At 34.0% G+C, this 18,662-nt stretch overlaps 2 protein-coding genes across 51 annotated transcripts in view; both read right to left on the reverse strand.

The window, feature by feature from the left end:
• The window catches only part of JAKMIP1 (janus kinase and microtubule interacting protein 1), a 126,265-nt gene that overhangs the window by 24,905 nt on the left and 82,698 nt on the right, over positions 1–18,662 (reverse strand). For 42 of the 50 annotated variants that reach the window (XM_032444139.2, XM_085547336.1, XM_085547344.1 and 39 more), the window contains 8 exons: positions 13,001–13,129; positions 11,653–11,781; positions 10,495–10,578; positions 7,317–7,379; positions 6,038–6,136; positions 3,190–3,291; positions 1,035–1,088; positions 565–630 (listed from right to left, as the gene is read on the reverse strand). In XM_032444139.2, the coding sequence (XP_032300030.1) occupies positions 565–630; positions 1,035–1,088; positions 3,190–3,291; positions 6,038–6,136; positions 7,317–7,379; positions 10,495–10,578; positions 11,653–11,781; positions 13,001–13,129 (726 nt within the window). Of the gene's footprint in view, positions 1–564; positions 631–1,034; positions 1,089–3,189; positions 3,292–5,757; positions 6,157–7,316; positions 7,380–10,494; positions 10,579–11,278; positions 11,334–11,652; positions 11,782–13,000; positions 13,130–18,662 lie in introns of those variants that run through there. The other 8 variants (XM_085547342.1, XM_085547341.1, XR_014946012.1 and 5 more) reach the window with 7 other exon arrangements.
• On the reverse strand, positions 14,603–18,656 carry LOC146761148 (uncharacterized). Its single transcript, XM_085547346.1, has one exon. It carries the CDS (start codon positions 14,792–14,794, stop codon positions 14,603–14,605), a length of 192 nt encoding a protein of 63 aa, XP_085403472.1. The 5' UTR covers positions 14,795–18,656.

Here is an 18,662-nt window from a genome sequence, read left to right on the forward strand (position 1 = left end):
AGTATATATACATATAATATATAATATATACTATAATACTATTATGTAGATTACACATAATCTACATCTAAGATGTAGATTATGTTCACTCTTTAACTGGAGTCATTGAGTGACCTGATTAATTATTTACCTTTCACTTTTTTGTTATTTATGCCCACTATACAGATCAAAGGACCACAGGCTTCTCAGCCTTCTTGGTCGTGCATAGAAGTGGTCCAAAGTGGACTAATTGTGTGACTTAGAGAGAACCTTGCAACAGCCCTGGAAGGTCCTCTGGAGAACATAGGCAGTTCTCAGAATGAAGCTGCTCTTGTCCAGATGCATTTTAGTACCTTATTCTAAAGAAATTTCTTAGAGGAAGTTTTTATTTTTAAATTGATTTCATTTAAAATGTTAGATTAGACCTCAAAACATCACAATCCCAGTAAAATCATGTAAGGATGAATACATGCTCTTGTCCAGATCCATTTAACAGAAAATTCATGCTTCTCTGACAGAGCTATATGAGATCTCAGCAGACATGGCTGGTCTTTCACACAGACAAAAATCTTTACTGAGCTCTACCTTTTCACAGAGAGAAAGTACAGTCCCAGCTTGGATTATTGCAACCTGTTCTTCGTTTCTCAAATTCTAAAATTAAAGAGAAAAAAAAAAGAAGAAAAATCATTTTAAATTGGATTGGAAATCCATTCTTCAATACAAGTGACAAATTTTAACTGCGACTTAGAGAAGCAAAGTAAACAAGTTACGTTTAGTTCTTCATAAACATGATCAGAAAATCTACAGTGTCTTTTCTGTCAAGTCAATCAGCCCTGATCAAATCCTATCTTGAAGAAATACACTATAATTTCAATTTGTGTGAAATCTTTTACATTTGTACTAGTAGTATCTGATGATTCATAAATTTTTTACAAATAGGGACATACAAAAATCATCTGTACATTTTCTTATGTGTTATTCTGTACAGCGGAAAAGAAAACCTGCTTGAAAACAACAATAAAGCCAGTGTTACATTTAAAGTGAAAAATCATTACCCCATTATCTCCAAGAATATCTAGCTTCTTCATGAGTTCTGATATATTCACATCCTGAAAAAGATGGTCAACACTTATTTTTTTAAAGGTGGGAAACAGATTTACATGCTACATTTTAGGTACCTTTGCATGCAAAGTCTTGAAATACCAATAAGTTAAACATGAGTTTTACATCATAACCACAAAAGTATTACTGATCATTTTAAAAACAAAGTCAAACATCATTTAAATGCAGCAAGCAACTCTGATGTCTGTGCATCCTGCTGATGTACCCCCATATCCATAGAAAACAGCAACCGCTGCCCAGTCACTGCAACCAAGGCAAACACTTCACTGATATGGAAAAAAAAAAAAAAAAAAAAAAGAAGAAGAATACATCTGCAGATGATTCCTGTATTTTAGATCTAACAGTGCCAGGGGCCATTCCTAGGCAGCAGAATTCTATTTTCTACTGTAAAAAGTCGTTGGAAAGGTTCATGGAACTGCTTAGCCTCTGATAACAATGCACACAAGAATGATCCCAAGTTTGGCCTATAAATTATTTGTTGACCAGGGATATTTCCTTTGACAGCTTGCATGCAGTTGTGCTTTTTTGAAGGTAGGAAGGCTTGACTGGATAAGCAAAGACCAGTCCAAAAATGCTTAATATACACACAAAAAGACAGCCATTATAATGTTGGCACTCTCAACTTCTCATATTCACTGCTTCTTAGTAGGGGTCAGCATTTCCCAGTGGCTGTGCCTTGGCTCATTAGTTTCATTACTTACAGCATGTAACATGCTGCTTTCCATCTGTGCGCTGTGCAGTTACATAGTACGAGGAATCGGGATGACTGATCTTTCAATTTCTTTGAAGTGAAATTAGCTGTGCTTGCAAAGTGCATACCCATATCAGAATATACTTGCTCACCATTCTATATCCAATAGACTCCAGTGAGTAAGATTTAATAAGGAATTGAAAGATTTCCTGAAAATCAGACACATCTGTGGAAGAGAATCTGTACAACATAGAATATCCTGGCTCCAAAACAGGAATAACTTATTGCATTGGTTTATCATTGGAAGTACCCTTCCTCCCTCCCCATCCACCCCAACACTGCAGCATTGCATCTGCATGCCACAGTAGCTACTAAACAGCGCACATATGTAATTTTAGAATGGTGCAGAGCTTAAAATACTCTTGTACTTGGCCTGGATTGAAGTCAAAGCTAATGATTCTGGTCATCAGAACAATGTTGAACAGAAACTTCAACTGATCAGTTTCAGTGGTAAGGACTGGAATTCAGTAAGATATGCCATTTCTTAGCCCTGTTAAACCCCAAATTCTCATTCAAGTTAATTTCCACAAAGCATAAATAAATATTTAAAACTCAAATCAGGTTTTCCATCACTCTAATGTCTAGTTTGCTGGCAACAACTAACATTTTTACAGGCACTGAAAACATATAAAAAGCAAATAATTTAATATGCCCATATGAGGAGACCATCTCTGCTTCCAGTCAAGTAAATTGAAAGGTGGGCAAAAAATAATAGTAAAAATAATAATAAAGAAAGAAAAATCTTTCATGCAACAGAAGACAACAGGTAAAAATGAATTTGGGATACTGTAGTGCCTACAGTCAACATGAAATTAGAGTGACAGATACGCTGACAGCAGATCTGGCATTCTCTGGTGGCTCTATTTGAAAGGTTGGAGTTTGGAATATGAAGAACTTTATAGTCCCTTCCAATCAAAACTAGTCTGTGATTCTATGTTAGTTAATCAGGCTCAGTGAGATTTAGGGAGATAACTGGAGTGACTTTTAAACTTTTTCTGTAAAGACTCAGTTCCCTATACATATATAGAGAGAGAACAATAGAGCATACACTTTGTTTCCTCAGCTGACGGTATTATGCTGTATCATGGGAGTGAATAGAAACCAGCTGTTAAAGAGCTTATAAGCTGACCAGTCTTCACTTACATTTATGAATGTCTTACAAACTACCACAATGTATTCTTAAGAAAACCTTTTCCCAGTTAAAAATCTATTTTCTTACTATAGGCATTTTTCAGATTTTCTTTCCTACAGCAAGATGATAATAATGGAAAACCATTCATCTGAATACTAAGTTCTTCATTCCGGCTATCCAACAGTTCCTAATGACCCACATATACCTTTATTCCTTCATGTTGACAGAACAGTTGCAGCGCACTTCCATTGTTTTCAGGGAAGGTGGTTATATGAAGATTAAATGCTGGTGACCTTCGTTCTCTCTCCTGAGGAAAGATTTTGTTTAAAAACAATATGTGCAATTAACACGTATTTCCCATCTTTAAAACAAACAAACAAACAAAAAGACTTGTACACTAAAAAGACAGATTACTATCCATATTCAAAATATGTGGAGTTTTTTCCTGCTTGCACTGTACTTGAAAGACTTTGGGCTTAGCTAAGCACATAAATTAATTTTGAGTTCCAGTTGATTCTATATTCACAAAGAGTTTGCAAACTAAATAGCTACAGTCCAGTAGAAGAAACTCTTTTATGTTGCCAAATAATTGACGGTAGCAATTGTAGGGATTGCAGTAATTTCAGTTACAGTCTTATTTAACTATTGTTCTCTTTCAAGGGGAAAAAAAAAATCATTCAGGAATAAGAAACTGCAAGAAAAAACATAAACTCTGTCACCAAATATTTACATATTTCATCTATAAAACTGAAGCTCTGTATCTACTTTATTCTACAGTTAACCTCTGGGATAGAACATGTGAAATCCTGTCTTATTCACTGCACAATCCAGAATGCTGGAACATGCCTCCATGATAAAAGTAAAAAGTCATAAATTCTCATCCAGTCCATCTACTTAATTTTCATGTGTTTCTTCAAAATACCAAACTATTATTTCTTCAGAAGATAAAAAGAGAATATAACAATGAGTAAGACCTTATTTAAGTGAAATTTCAAGATATTTTTGGGAATGACAGGAATAAGACTATGCAAACCAATGCGCTGGGATGTACATTGAGCAAGCTCACTATGGGCATGGGAACACAAATGAGAAAAACCAGATTTTCTGTCAAAACAAAAAGAAGCATTGCCAACAGTACCTTTGGTTTCAGTTTTAATGAAAGAGAGCTGCTGCAAATTTAGCGAGTTCTGTCCAAGCATTACCTGATTTCTAAACCAAATTCAATTAGATTTAGATTTAGATTAATTTAGATTAAGCAATAATAATAATAAATAAAAATAAATAAAAGTGGTCACTTGCTATTACTCTAAACTCACCTGGATTTGCTTGTTTTAAATTATGTAGAAATGGTTCTGTTTTCTGTTTTACATTAACGTGATTTTTATCTGACACATTTTAGGTGTTCTGAAAAAAATGTTCTGGTTATGAGAAGTGTCCATGACTTTACTAAATCATTTACTAAATGATTGTCAATCATGTTTGTGTCTAAATGCTTGCCCACAAAGGAAAAACGTCTTTTACTGCAATCACACAAAAATACTCCCCTTGTTATCCTTTTAGTTATCCTAAATAAGACCTTAAATTTTGGCAGATAATGAAAATAGACACATTAAACTGAACTACTTTTCATGTGCTTTTTCTATGTGGAAGATACTTTCCTGAAGGATGTTTTGAAGCACTTTTTTTTTTTCCTATGAAAGACATTTTTTCAGACTGCTTTACTTTTAAGAACACTTACATTTAAATGAGCAGATTCTAGGGTAACTGGCAATTCAGTGCTAAATTGTTCAGCATTTTAATCTACAGTTGCTTAATAAAATATAAAAGATATCATAAAGTACTTTTATTTTCCAGAACATCTATGAAAATTCTAATAATGTAAATTCTTAATTTTAAATATAGTGTATTATGAGATCAAGAATGATGTAGTTGACAAAATAAATGATTAAAAACAGATTAAGAAATATCAAAGATAAAGGAAAAAGAAGAATGTCCACACAACGGGATGACATGACGTTTTCATCTTTATCAGAAAAGTTACACATGCCAAGATTTTCGGTGAAACGTGCTGGGTGATGAAAATTATGGAGGAGTGACACTGAGAGTCTTCCTGGAGAGATAATTCAAGACGGTGTTAAGAAGGCTGATGATCCCTGAGATTGAACTACATGTTATCAGACTGTGTGACCAAGTGACTGCATTTCACATGAGCTGTTTACTCTTTCTAAATTTTAGACGGGCCTCATTTACAAGGCAACGAAAACAATTGCTTTTGGATCTGATCAGCGGCTACATGTTCAAATTGTTATTCACAAAAATAATTTCACAGTTATTTCACAGAATTCATTAAAGAATTTTGCTATGGGCAACTTCCCACTTCCACAAATTGTACTTGTGCTTCACCACTAACACTGACTTTCTTAGAGGTTTATTAGACTTCCTATGAGTGGTGAAAATTATTTTCATCCCATGACCATTTTATACTATCAGAAAATATATTTCAGGTAAGAAAAATATTTCAAAGCTACTATCATTTTGTTCTTTTGATACTATTTTACTTCATACTACTGCTGTCAATCTTAAATCAGTGTGATTAAAAGCAATTATATATTGATGTGATGGATGTGTCAGATCTTTAGATTTCATTGCATGCAAGATGTGAGAAGGTGTGTTAATTGAAGCAATGCCAACTGAGGCTGTAGTATACATACCAAGTGATTTGACATGCAGGAAGGGAGTAGTTATGGAAATGAAACAAATAAAAAAGGCAAAATAGTGCAAAACAAAATATTTTATTAGATGTAAAACAATCTATATGCAATATATATTAGCTATATTACATCTTCATAAACATTAGTGAGTACTCTCTCCAAAACATATTAAGGCAGTGGTATCAATCTCATTATCCCAAGATACAACATTTAAAAAATATATACCTAAGTGATTTCCCTTAAACATGCACCAGACATCAGTAATCTTTACAGGAATTTCAGCTTGGGTTCAAACATAATTTCTGCTCCATTTGAGAGTTTGCAACAGAGAGAATCTCTTACTTCAAGCTCTAGCACTCTGAATTCTAACAGCTCATTCTGGTCTTTTGCATCTTGCATCTCATTCTTCAGCTGATTCTCTTCTTGTTCCATTCTGTAAATCTGTGAGAAAAACACAACATCTAACATCCTGTAAATAACTGAAAGGGAATTATATGGAGTTAAGGATCAGGGTTTAAGACAAAACTGTTACTTCAGTTTCTCATTAGATGTTGGACATTGCCTTGGACATAAAGAAGAAATATCACATCTGGAAATATCTGTGAGAACTGGCAGAAGAAAATAGTCTGTGATCTCTTAGAATGGTATTCTGGAAGCCAGTATGAAAAGTTGTATGAATATTACATCTAAACAAACGAAGAAATACGAGCTTTCTTTTAAAATCATGTGAATAAAACTGATTAACTTTGGACAGACTGTTCTAACTGTCTTTGTGAAAACAACATACTAATGTGGTTTTTTTGTTTCTATCTTTTTTTTAAAATGATTAATTATTAAATTTCCAGATTTCTGCTTTGCGACACTAGCAATGATAAAATAGGAATTCAAAATTGACTCTTCATTATGTCAAATATAACATTTGATCTACCTAATTGGGTAATCATTTTAGTTACATAAAACTGAACAGAAGAGGAGCACCTGAATGTGATATAGCAGATTGTGATGCTGCAGATACTTAGCCATGTAAGCGTCTGGACATATCAAGTCCAGCTGTAGTTGCTCTCATTCATGCACTTCATATTGTTCCTATTGTATTAATATTGTTCTACATTTACTAAGAACAAAAATAATTGTTACATTCTAACTACCAGCTAATATTTCCATCTACATTTGGAAAGACAATGAGGATGTTTAGCTTTGAATATTTCAGACAGTAAAAGGCATAGTAGCCTACAACGAATTTCAGAATTCTAGTTTGAATGGTCCTGGCAATAGGAATCTTTGTGTAACTGTTTAGTAAAATTCAAGCATTTCATATTGCCATGGTTACATTTTGACAGAAACTGGAAGGATCAGACACAGTGGGTTCTACTCTGGGCTATACAACATGTACCACAGTAAAGAGCAGTTTCCATTCCCAAAGAATTCGTAAGTATAATAGCAGTTTAATTGAAGAAAATCAGAATTTCTCTTTCTTGAGAGAATTAAATAATGTAACTTTTTATGTTGACATCCCCATACTATGTACATTCATTTCCTTTTGCCATTCATTTGATGATAAAGCACAGAAATTGTAAAATAAATAAATAAGTAAATAAATAGTCAGATGCTGAACGTATACCTTCTCTAGTAACTCCTGATTTGTTCTGATTAGCAACTGCTTCTCTTCTACCCATTTTGAATCCTATGAATAAGAAGAATAGAATTTAAAAGGTTATAAATATTTTGTTGAACAAGACAAATAACTACAATCAGAAAATTCCAGACCAATGCACACTCATGTAAGGAAATGATCACTCATCAAAGAATAAAGTAATTGTAAGTATTTCAAAGATAAATAAAAATGAGATCTATAGAAACAATAAAAGTTCATTTTTGTTTTCCTGAAGCTTAGTCTCCCATTTCCTAATTTGTTCCATCCCACTATTTACTTTAAAAGGTTTACATACAGAAACTGTGGGCAAACACATATATATGATATCCTGTCATTTAAAAAACATTTATTTACTCAACTTAGCTTAACTGAAAACTATTTATTTTCCACTACAAGAAGCTTGGAACTTTCTTGCAAAATCATCTGATTTTGAGTTTTTTAGTATAAATCCAAATGGAGAAAGAGGGAAAAAAAAAAATTATTACACAAAACAAATGAAATAAGAAGTTTCAGAGATATACAGGCAACTGCCCTCTGCTAGAGGCGTGAGAATCAGGTTAACACATAAACAGTGTTTATGAAGGGCAATTTAAGACAATGGAGGAAGGGTGATGAAATAAGATATTCTCCAATTGCAAACTGTGTTTCTATTTGATCATTTGCTCCAAAGCTGATCTTTGTTTTTATGTTTTTCTTTTCCTTAAAGAGACCTCATCAAATATCCCAGGTTATGAAAACAAAATTGGATATTCAGACTTCATGGATTTTGACATCCAAATTCATTCTACTCACTCTATAGAGAAAAGTATTTGCACAACCTAGCTCATTGTGCTTTATGATATTATTTTCTAGATATATAAAAACAACTTGTTTAAAATCCAAATGTTTTCCCAAAGTATTATGGCTGATACTTTCTGTCAGCAAGGTTTTTGCACATTGATTCTGCAGCAGAAAATAAATCACGCTATCCAGGCCCTATAAATAGCATTGAAAGGTCAACTAAAAGAAAAAATTAAGACTATATTTAACCCACTTTCTTTTTTTAAGTTTAAAGTTGTTTTTTTTTTTCTACTGACAGTGAACAATAGTTTCATACTCTACTGGCTTTATTCCTTTTCCCACTTGCAAAAAAGTATGGGCCAGTACATTTTAACTTCCATGCAAAGAAGAATTTCTTTCATTATGGAGTTAAAGGCGACATACCAAGAAAACTGAACTAAGATTGGCACTGAAAAATGTATTTGTCAAGAATTTTTGAAATAAAAGTAAAGAAAAAAAAAAAAAGTCAAGATTCAAATTATTTTTAAAATAGAAGATTTCATAATTTTTTATTATTAATTTTTTTTAATCTGATATCAAGAGAGCTCTTAAAGTCTTTTCAGCTTTTGTTTCCTACAGTTGTAATATCAGACTAAAATATCCTGGGAAAACTCACTAGGGCCTTTTAATTCATTGCTTCTCTTATGAAAATATGTTATGGGCTGGCTCTCCAAACAAACGTTTCACAAGTATTATCAAATAGTCAGCATTATTACAACCTCCTAGATGACAAAGTAATTTAAAAAAAAATGACATAGGGCACAAAGAAGTCAGTTTATTATCACAATCATTTATTTTGTTGAACATAAGGACTAACAGGTTAGGAAAACTAAGTAGGTTCTTCAGCTCTCAGGTGACAACTTCTGTGAAAATCTAATGCTCAGTGTACAAATTAACCCAATAGGGATACTATTGTATTGCTCCTTATCACATCCCTTTGGCCTTCTCAGGATTACTATGAGAAAAAAACGTTGTAAGTATTGTTGAGTCCCATAACATAATAAACTACCTAAGTTCTAATTTCCAGATATATATTTTTCATTTTGCCATTCCAGAAACAAAAGTCACAGAAGTAATTTCTTGCATGTATATCGATTTTCACTTGTATTTACACACATACTGCTTGCATTTCACACTGAAATAGTCAATTATTTTGTTATTATTTTCAATTACACAGCAATTTCCCTTCATGACCATCATCATCAACACATGAAAATGTCAGCACCTCATGAGGTTTTCAGTTCCAATTATTCTTCCAAAACCTCAGCAAGTCATCATTTTTAGATTGATAACATATTCTTTACTTTAGTAATATTTTACTAGCATAAAATTTACTAAGCAAATTGCAGTTGGTGTGGAAGTGAGCATAAACAATTTTTATCAGATTTTAGCCTCAATTTAAATATAGTTCCCAAGCATTCAAATTTATACAGAAACTAACAGAAAGTTTTCTTACATCAAAATTTGAACTATATAGAAACTTTAAAAAATTTCAATATCATTAAGCTGACCTAATTTGTAGGTTGATTTTATTTGGTGCCTTAGGATTATTAGTCTTCAAATTGTGTATCTACAGAAAAATACACCGAATTTTGTTGCCATATGCTACCTGCAATATTAAACTGTTATTTTAAACACTAAAGAAATGATAAAATAACATTCAATTTTCTCAGTGTGTTCCAGCACTTATGCAACCAAATATCTTTTAAATCCACCATTCACTGTCTTATCAATCTTACTGAATATACTAGATATTATTAAATGTGCATCAATAGCCAGATCTTTGCAGTTATTTACAAGGTATACAGAATCCTAATTTTACTCTGTGTGATGTTATGGCAATTTGAAAGCAGTTTTGTCCCCCAGGAACTGAAGCTCCAAAGAGTTTACACAGCAAGTGGCTTCCAGATACACCCAGCAGCTTATTGTTCCAGATTATAGGGAAGTTGGATTTTTTTTTTTTCTTCAAGTTTTCCTGTGTTACACACCAAAATATTCTAAGATGATACAGAATGCTCATCTTGTTGGAATTTATAGCAAAGACAAACAGAAAAGAGAGAAAACTGCACTGAATGACAGTAGGAGCAGAATTTAGAATGCGCATATATGTGGATATTTCTGTATTACACTGAGTGCATTCTGTGTTAGAAAAGGAATCTTTGGTGGTTAGCATACAAAACACTTTCCTTTAAATAATCCACTGTCGGAGTTGTAATTAAACTGCATCAGACACACTAACACACCAGCAAGCAATGAAGATGGCAAGGGCACCACTGCATACAAGAGAGAAAATGATGTTGTAGAGGACATTAAGAGAGGCTTTTACCTGGCCTTTCTCAATTAGAGCTTTCTCCAGGTCCTCAATTTTTGCCTGACATCGAAGAAGGTCAGCTTGCAGTTGTTCACGAGTCTGAAGAAAAAAGAAAATTGTATTATTAAGTATATATATACACAGACACACATCTAAATAGACATGTATATGCAGAATCAAATGGACTGTCTTTTGGATCATCTAATCAGCGTTTAATGCTTCTCATTAAAATAAATGCTTTTGAGTTTATGTTAAAAAAGATATTTAAAGCCATCTGTTCAAGTTTTCATTCCTTGACTATGTCATCTCCAGTCTATACATATCCTGTGATCAAGCTCTTCTCAGAAAAAAAAATCATGTTAGGAATTGAAAGAGTTCTTCATTGGAAGCTATTCACGAAAAAAAGTGGAAAACAGTGGGGAAAAAAGTGCAAGACAGAATTGCAGTAAGGACTTAATAAGTTCCTAACAATTAAACAGTTTCAAGAGCTATATAAAAATAAAGCATATTGACCCAAAATTTATTTATCCCTTTAATGGCATATACCACTGCATTTTCGTCTTTCTATTCACTTCCTAAACCATCTACCCACAGTGTTCAGAGATGTCCTAAAAGGGACTGAATCACACAAGTAAATAAACAAAAGATGTAGAAAAGATCTCTGGAAATTCTTAGTAACCAAGGATCCTTGAGCTACTACAATTATTCTTCCTATCCAACTTCAGCTACTTTTTCACTTAAGCAGTTCATAAATTCCCATAAGGATTTCCTTCTGCATCTTCAAGTCCTTGTTGTTTACCTTAAGCCTCATGCAAAAGCAGCAGGAAACATTCATCACACCAGAAGAGTGGGCCCTGCAAAATTAACCATGCAAAAAGCTACCTTCTGAAACACCCTAAAAAATGTCATTAACAAGAAGGAACAATGTCGTGGTTTTGCTCATTTTGCAAAAGATAATCTTAAAAAGCTATAACAAAAATATTCATATCACCTTCCTTCCCATGAAAGTAGAGGAAATATGCAATGGTCTCTCAGAATTTTCAAGTACATCAGTGCCTCTGAAATCATAATTTAACAGTAGCTGCAATAATGCTACTATATCCTGCTACTCAATTTTTTTTCAGCTTTTTCAAATATTTCAGAGATAAAAGAAATTGCAATTAAAACAATTACCCTTGCTTCTCTTTCTGCATCCAGGGTTCCACCAACTTGTTCTTGAAGCAATGCGTATGCTCTTTGCAAAGCTTGATATTCTCTTGTTAGCTGGCAGAATCTTAGTTCAGCTTCTTCTTTCGGCGTGGTCTTAGTGAAGAGGAAAAAGAGGTGTTTTTGTGTACATAACCAGAAACACATATAATATTTTTGTATATAGACACTCACAACAAGCAATACGACTCTTCAGAGTCTCAAACTTCAAGAAAGCTTTAAGAAAAATGACATGAGTAAAAATGAAAGGAAAGATGGTTTAAAAACACAGAGCTCAGCAGCTACGTTTACCTTACAATTGCAGGACAGTGTCAACTGCCATATAAAGCAATAATTAATACATTAATTGTTGTTGGCAAGAAACTGACTGAGAAACCATGAGGGGAAATGGTTGAGTTCATCACTTTTCTTCATCAACTCCAGCGCCACGAGGTATAAATCCTACTTGTCATGCAGTCCAGCACTGCATTACTCTTTGTCTCTACCACAGCAGCGTAAAGCATTTTACCAACGCAAGCACACTACCATGGTAGTTACACCTCAAAAACATTAAGATGCTATTTTATTACTTTTTTTACAATTAATATTAATGTCTTAAATTGCTTAGAATTTTAAACAACTGATATAAAAATTTCAAGATTTTTTCTATAATGCTGAGGGCAAGAAAAGTCACATAATTAATTTTTGCTCCTGGAAGTCAGGCTACAAGGAAAAGAGATTAAAATATTATTAGATATTAAAGCTAGAAAAAAGGGGAACAAGCTACAAGTGAATAAAGTGAGTCATAAGTTAGCAAACAGGATAGAAAGATGAAAGAGAGTATTTAATTCACTCTTTGTCCTCAGCCCTGCAATCTTCTGAAGTAGGCCAACTGCAGCATTGTCAGAGCTCAGACAAAACATGATAGTGGATATTTACTCGCTATAATCACTTAAGCCTTAATGAACTGCAAAAGCTTCTCTCAGTATCTTGAAAGCAGAAAAAAAAAACAAAAAAAAACCAAACAAACATGGTTGTATCAAAACCGTCTAACAAATTATAATGTCAAAAGGCAAACTAAAGTCTAGTAACTATTGGCTTTTGGCAAAGCAACATGCTTTGTTTCTCAGCTCAGTATCGACTAAATCTATCAGGTAGAATCTTATTTTATTACAGTGACTGTGGGGTTTAAAATTGAAACAAAACGAAAAAATTCTCTGCCAAATCTTTTACACACAAATCTTTCTGTTCTTGTGGCACAATAGTTCATAAATGGTTGCTCTTATACTCTGTGCCAATTACAGTAGAAGTTAAGAACAAATCATCTGCTACTTACATCTTCCAAATCTTCCTCTGGTGTTGCTGGTGTCCTGTCTGTTTTATCTGTGTTATATGAAGTTACAGAAGATGTTTCTGAATCTAAGGATTCTTCATCAAATCCAAAAAATGTCTCCACAACATGCCTCTGAAAAGTTAGTTTTCCTCAGTTATTAGCAAAACAATTAGAAAACCCCAATGACCCAATGAACAGCAGTCAAGGTATTCTCTGACCATCCAGGAGGAAAACCAGCCCCTGAATAAACTCTCGTTCTATTGAATTAGTTACCTTTCCATCATCATTTGCTTAGGTAGAACTCCAAATAGTAATGGGAAACTGTTGGTAAAGTAATGCTTTAGTACAAACATTAATACTATTTACTGAAGTCATAAAGATCTGATTCACAAGATCCTCTGTGTAGGACTGCAGTATCTATTCAGATGTAACGCAGAAGTAAGCTAGAAGGGATACATTGGTGCCTGTATTTACACACACACTGCACTTATGGCCTGAAGCTCTGGTCTTCCACAGTCCACCTCACCAGGTTACCATGGCCTACCAGGTCTAACTCCTATCATTTGTTAGCTGAAGAGCTCCATAATTGTTTCACATACAGCCGAACCCACTCACACTACTGAAGTCAGTCTCAAAGCCATGTCCTAAGCAGTTGCTTTCCTTGAGATGAGACTACCACATAATAATTAAAAATATAATTCAAACTGACTTATAAACTAACTGATTTTACCAAAAGACCCAGAAGGGATACTTTGCACTCAATAAAGAAGTCACATCTTCTCCAAATCGGTATATCCATTCACAGATATACAGATAAACCTTTTGGACACCTGATGCTATACAGGTGTCCAAAAGCTTTAGAACATTCTTTAGAAACCAATCTTATTTTTGTAAGCTACTAATTCGCTAGCATTACTGTTGGGTATATTCACAGGAAAAGGAGTGCAGATGTTGTATTAAAACCCTATGAAGGCCCATTATTGCTCTCTCTGTCCTATAGAAATCACTGCAGTCCTAGTGCTACAACCCTAGCAAAACTGCCAGAGGTACCTGTGACAATGCCATCTAGGCAGATTTCACATGTAGTTTAAGAGTTGAAGCACAATGACTCTTGAAAAGAATATGTGCCCGTGTACAATACTCACTGGATTTTGGTAAATACATGGTTTCCATTGAAGATTTATTCAAGCTTTCCTTAAGAGGCAGAAAAGTTCTCAACAAATGATGATTTTATATTGATTTGTATATTCAATTGTTACTTCTAAATCATAACTGAGAAAAGTCAAATCTATTGCTGAAAAATTCTTATTTGAATTCTAATTTTCTCTGACTTCTATCACATATTTGAGAGAAAGTATCTTGAACGTGAATTTATATCAATTCCCTCACATAACTTTGAGGTAAAAATATGCATTAGGCCTTCGTAACTCAAATATTAAGGTTCCCATTGAAGCACAGTTCTAGTAAACATAAAAGTTTAGAATGTCACAGAGCAAGACATAGAACTTATAATATGTATATTACAAGGTAGCCTCACATTTTTAATGGTAATCTGATTTCTGGGTTCCAAAAGCAGTTTTACTTCATGATCGAATAACAAATTTTTTAATAAATTAATCTAACATGATGAAAATTACCCAGGAAGAATTTCCCTGCAAGGCAATCAGAGGAACTAATCAGTAACTTCTTACCTTCGTGCTTATATGTCATTTCTTGGCAGCCAGAAAAATACAGGCACACCAAAGCACAGAGGCAGATAAAAAAAGAAAAATATAAAACAAGAAATATAAACTCCATCACACCGCTGTGCAAGCCTTTCCCTATTGCAAATGCAGTTTGTTTTTTATAGTTTAAGTAAAAAACCAAGTCTGTAGAGTCTTGAAGTTTCCAAAGAAACCAAGCAATAATGCTTTCTTTTTCAATAGCATAACATCATCAATAATGAAATCATAGAATTCCATTCTATGGGTGCAAAACAAACAAACAAAAATCAACACTTTCCAGATTTCCTTGATTATATCAATTCAAGAACAGGGCTGTGGGAGGCAAGGAAAACATAGATAGGAAACAAACCTCAAACAAAACAAACAAAAAAAAACCCAAAACACCGCACTAGAAAAAAACTGCACCTTGAAAATGAAGGAAAAGAAGATTCACACCTGGTACAACTTTCTCCTAACAAATGACACATTAACTAAAAAAAGAAATAAACCTCTATTTTCTTAGTCTTCTTCACTTCAGAGAAAAATACCCTCCAGTACTTGAATATATGCAATCATTTTATTACTCACTCCTCTAAACACCTTGAGATGAACAGAGGCTGTAAAGTCCCATCCCACTGAGTTCCTCCTTTCCTCAGGGACACCTGAGCTGGTTGCCAGGGTTCTCCTATGGACGCCTATGTCCCTCGGTAATTGCAAGAGATCTCAGTTAAAGCTATACTAACAGCAGTAACCTAGTGTACTTATGGTACCCCAGAAATAACATTTATTTTACACCTAATTGTAAAATAAAATATTTAAATCCTCAGTACTTTCAAAAGCTTTGCAGCTGAACAAACATTATTTAGACACAATAGGTCTACAAAGGCTATTGGATTAGCCTTGGCAGATCATTCACACAAATCTTAGAGACCAACAAAGGTATGACATGGATTTTGTTCTACCTATCAGGAATAGCTGCTAGGAAAATACTTGTAATAGAAATGTCCATATACTGGACATTATCTGACCAGAGTATCATGAAAATTAAGGAAGCTAGATTTTAAGAGTACCGGTACCTTTCAGGAAAAACTGCAGCAGTGCAAGAATTAAAGAGAACCATGGAGTGGCTTGGGTTGGAAGGAAGCTTAAAGGCTATTCAGTTTCAATCCCCCGCCATGTTCAGTGTTGCCAACCACTAGACCGGGTTGCAAGAAGTCTCATCCAACCTGTCTTTAATCACCTTGAAGGGTAATTCACAAATTCTCTGGGCAGCTTGTGCCAGTGCCTTCTTAATATCCCACCTGTACACTTAGTTCCTGGTTATTAGAAGAAAAAATGAACCTTCTGAACATTCTAATGTAAGTTTATTTGGCTGGTGTCATGAAGCTTAATTGTCATCAGTTATTTCCTTTTCCACATTATCAAGGATAGCCACAGCTCTGGAAACAGATCCAACTCCAATAACCACACCTGGTGATTCACTGGTGGTAATGATAACTTTACATTTAACAAATCTCAGAAAAGAAAACCAAAAATATACATTAATTATTTTTCCTTCTGAGTGGTTGGAAGGACAGATACAGTCATAACTTCTTCTACTGTTATATATAGGTTATCATCTGTAGGATATAAGAATCTCACACAGATCATAAAATGAAGTAAACTTGAACTGTTCGTATTCCTACAGAAAGTAACTCATCCCAGACTACATTTATAGTCCTTTGAGAGAAGTAGATATTTTCAAGACAAACTCACATAGCCTGTTTAGGTACCTGCATCCAGAGGAGAACAATCAAAACATTACTGCTCCGTAAGGTACTCTCAAAGTGAGATTTCTGTACCTCATCACTGTTAGTGTCTTCTGACATAGCATTTGATTTGATGAATTTTACAATTTCCAACTCAATTTCTGACACAGGATGTAAAAATTGAGATGGTATAATCCCCACTGGACGTCTGGATGAGTAGTCTGTTCTACATAGATTTAGTAAGTAAAAAAAGAACAGGAAATTTACATAGCCTTGAGGATTTTGATTTATCTTTCTTAATTTAGCACCTAACTAGAATCTCAAGCCATTTTGATTCTCCCTTCATAAAATGTGATCTGCGAGGAAAAAAGGAGAAACTCCTGACCTAAGATAACTTCTTGAAATTCCTGCTAAACTAAAAATCTATTCAGGTACAACTAAGACAAAGAACATTCTGCAGGAGAACTCTGAGAAGATTTTAAATGATAAAGCTTTTCAATATAGTTGCCTATATAGATTCAAGCTATACTGCCCCTTTTTAATAATAATGTAACAAAATTTCTTTGGCTTATAACAATGATTAACAAAAACAAGGGCTGGAATGTTAAAATGCATCTACGAGTATATGACTATTTGTTAATAGCCTTGATGAGCAAAGGGAATGAAGACAGTTGGACTTTAGGGTGTTTGGGATCGTAGAGAAGAAGGGTTGATTTTTTGGTTGGTGGTGGATTTTATAGGTTTTGGAGATTTATTTTTACTTCTATTAAAATCTCAACTGCAGCTGTAACAATATATTTCTATGGAGAATCAAGGAGTGAGGAATAACAATTTGATTGTAAATTCTAAAGCAAAAGAGCAAACAGTTACATGATTTAATGCTAAGATGTAATGACTGATTAGCTGTGCCTGGCTTACTTTAATGTCCTTCAAAACTATGCTTTGTAGTTCTGTCTTCAAATAAAAGCAGTCATCAATACCAAAATCACACATAGTATTCAACAGCACCTAATTAATTTATACATGTGAAAGAATTCAGTTCCACACTTTGATTCATCCATGCTTCTGTATCAGGCGCCATTCTGTCACACTGCCCCTCTTCTGCCATCTGTCACATGGCAACAAAATGTAATGGAATACTGGTGGGAAAATCCACCCTTTACTGCTATACCACCATCTGCCTCTGACACTTTGAGCCAACATAATAAGATGGGAGGTATTACTTTTGGAGCAACCTATTGTATATATAAAGTCCTATCTTAAAACTGCTCACAACAGACAAACTTCTGGGTACAGTACAACAAGCAAAAATAGTTCAAATTACTACAAAATCATTTGGACTCTATCAGTGTTACATTATGTAAAAGTAGAAGATACGCAAGATTTATCAACTTGCCTGAATTTTATTTTCTTTATATGACAAAGTCACATCACTATTAGAAGTCTCATTTGAAGAAACAGAATGCAGAGCTATAAAAATGCACCACCTGGAGGTCATCAGAAGTACACGGTGCTGAACTCTGACAACTAATGTAATACCCATTTAGAAAAGCATGCACCGTATGCTTTCATATACCTGATAACAACCTCTCCACCCTTCCATTTCTCCTATCCCATTCTCCTCCCCTCACATGCTCCAGGCTGTTAATGTTCAGCTTTGCAAAAATAAAACAGTATTCAGCAAAACCAATTACTTTAAACACATTACTGCACTGAAGGCAGTCTGAAACAAAACATTCAATATCTGAATCCTATTTTTTTCCCTCTGCACCCTCAAGCAAAGTAGTTACTGGAGAAAAATAGTTATACACTTTGTTCTATTTTTATCTACAGAAATATCATTTCACCCATAGTATGAGCTAAAGTTTTCAGTCGAGATTAAGCAGTAACTTTCTGCAAATACTTTAAAGGGGTGTATTTTCTGTAAATTACACTTCAAATCATTATATCATGTAGACCTCCAGCAACTTGAATATTTAGGCCACATTGGCTAAAAATGTGATTTTTTATGCATTGTAAACAAGTTTAAACACAGTGCAAACCTTAGAGCTCCTATGCTATCCTTAGAAAAAGTTAATAAACAATTACAAGAGAAAACAGGAGAATTATATGAAATTTTACCATTAATTTAAGTAGAGTTCTAATTTCGGGTAGTATTTGAAACATCTGCTATTCACAGCTGCCAGAATGTGTAGACAATGAAGGTTTGCTCAC

This window comes from Coturnix japonica, chromosome 4 (assembly GCF_054131305.1).
Source record: "Coturnix japonica strain WE chromosome 4, WE-NBRP24, whole genome shotgun sequence".
In the NCBI taxonomy this organism is placed as follows: domain Eukaryota; kingdom Metazoa; phylum Chordata; class Aves; order Galliformes; family Phasianidae; genus Coturnix; species Coturnix japonica.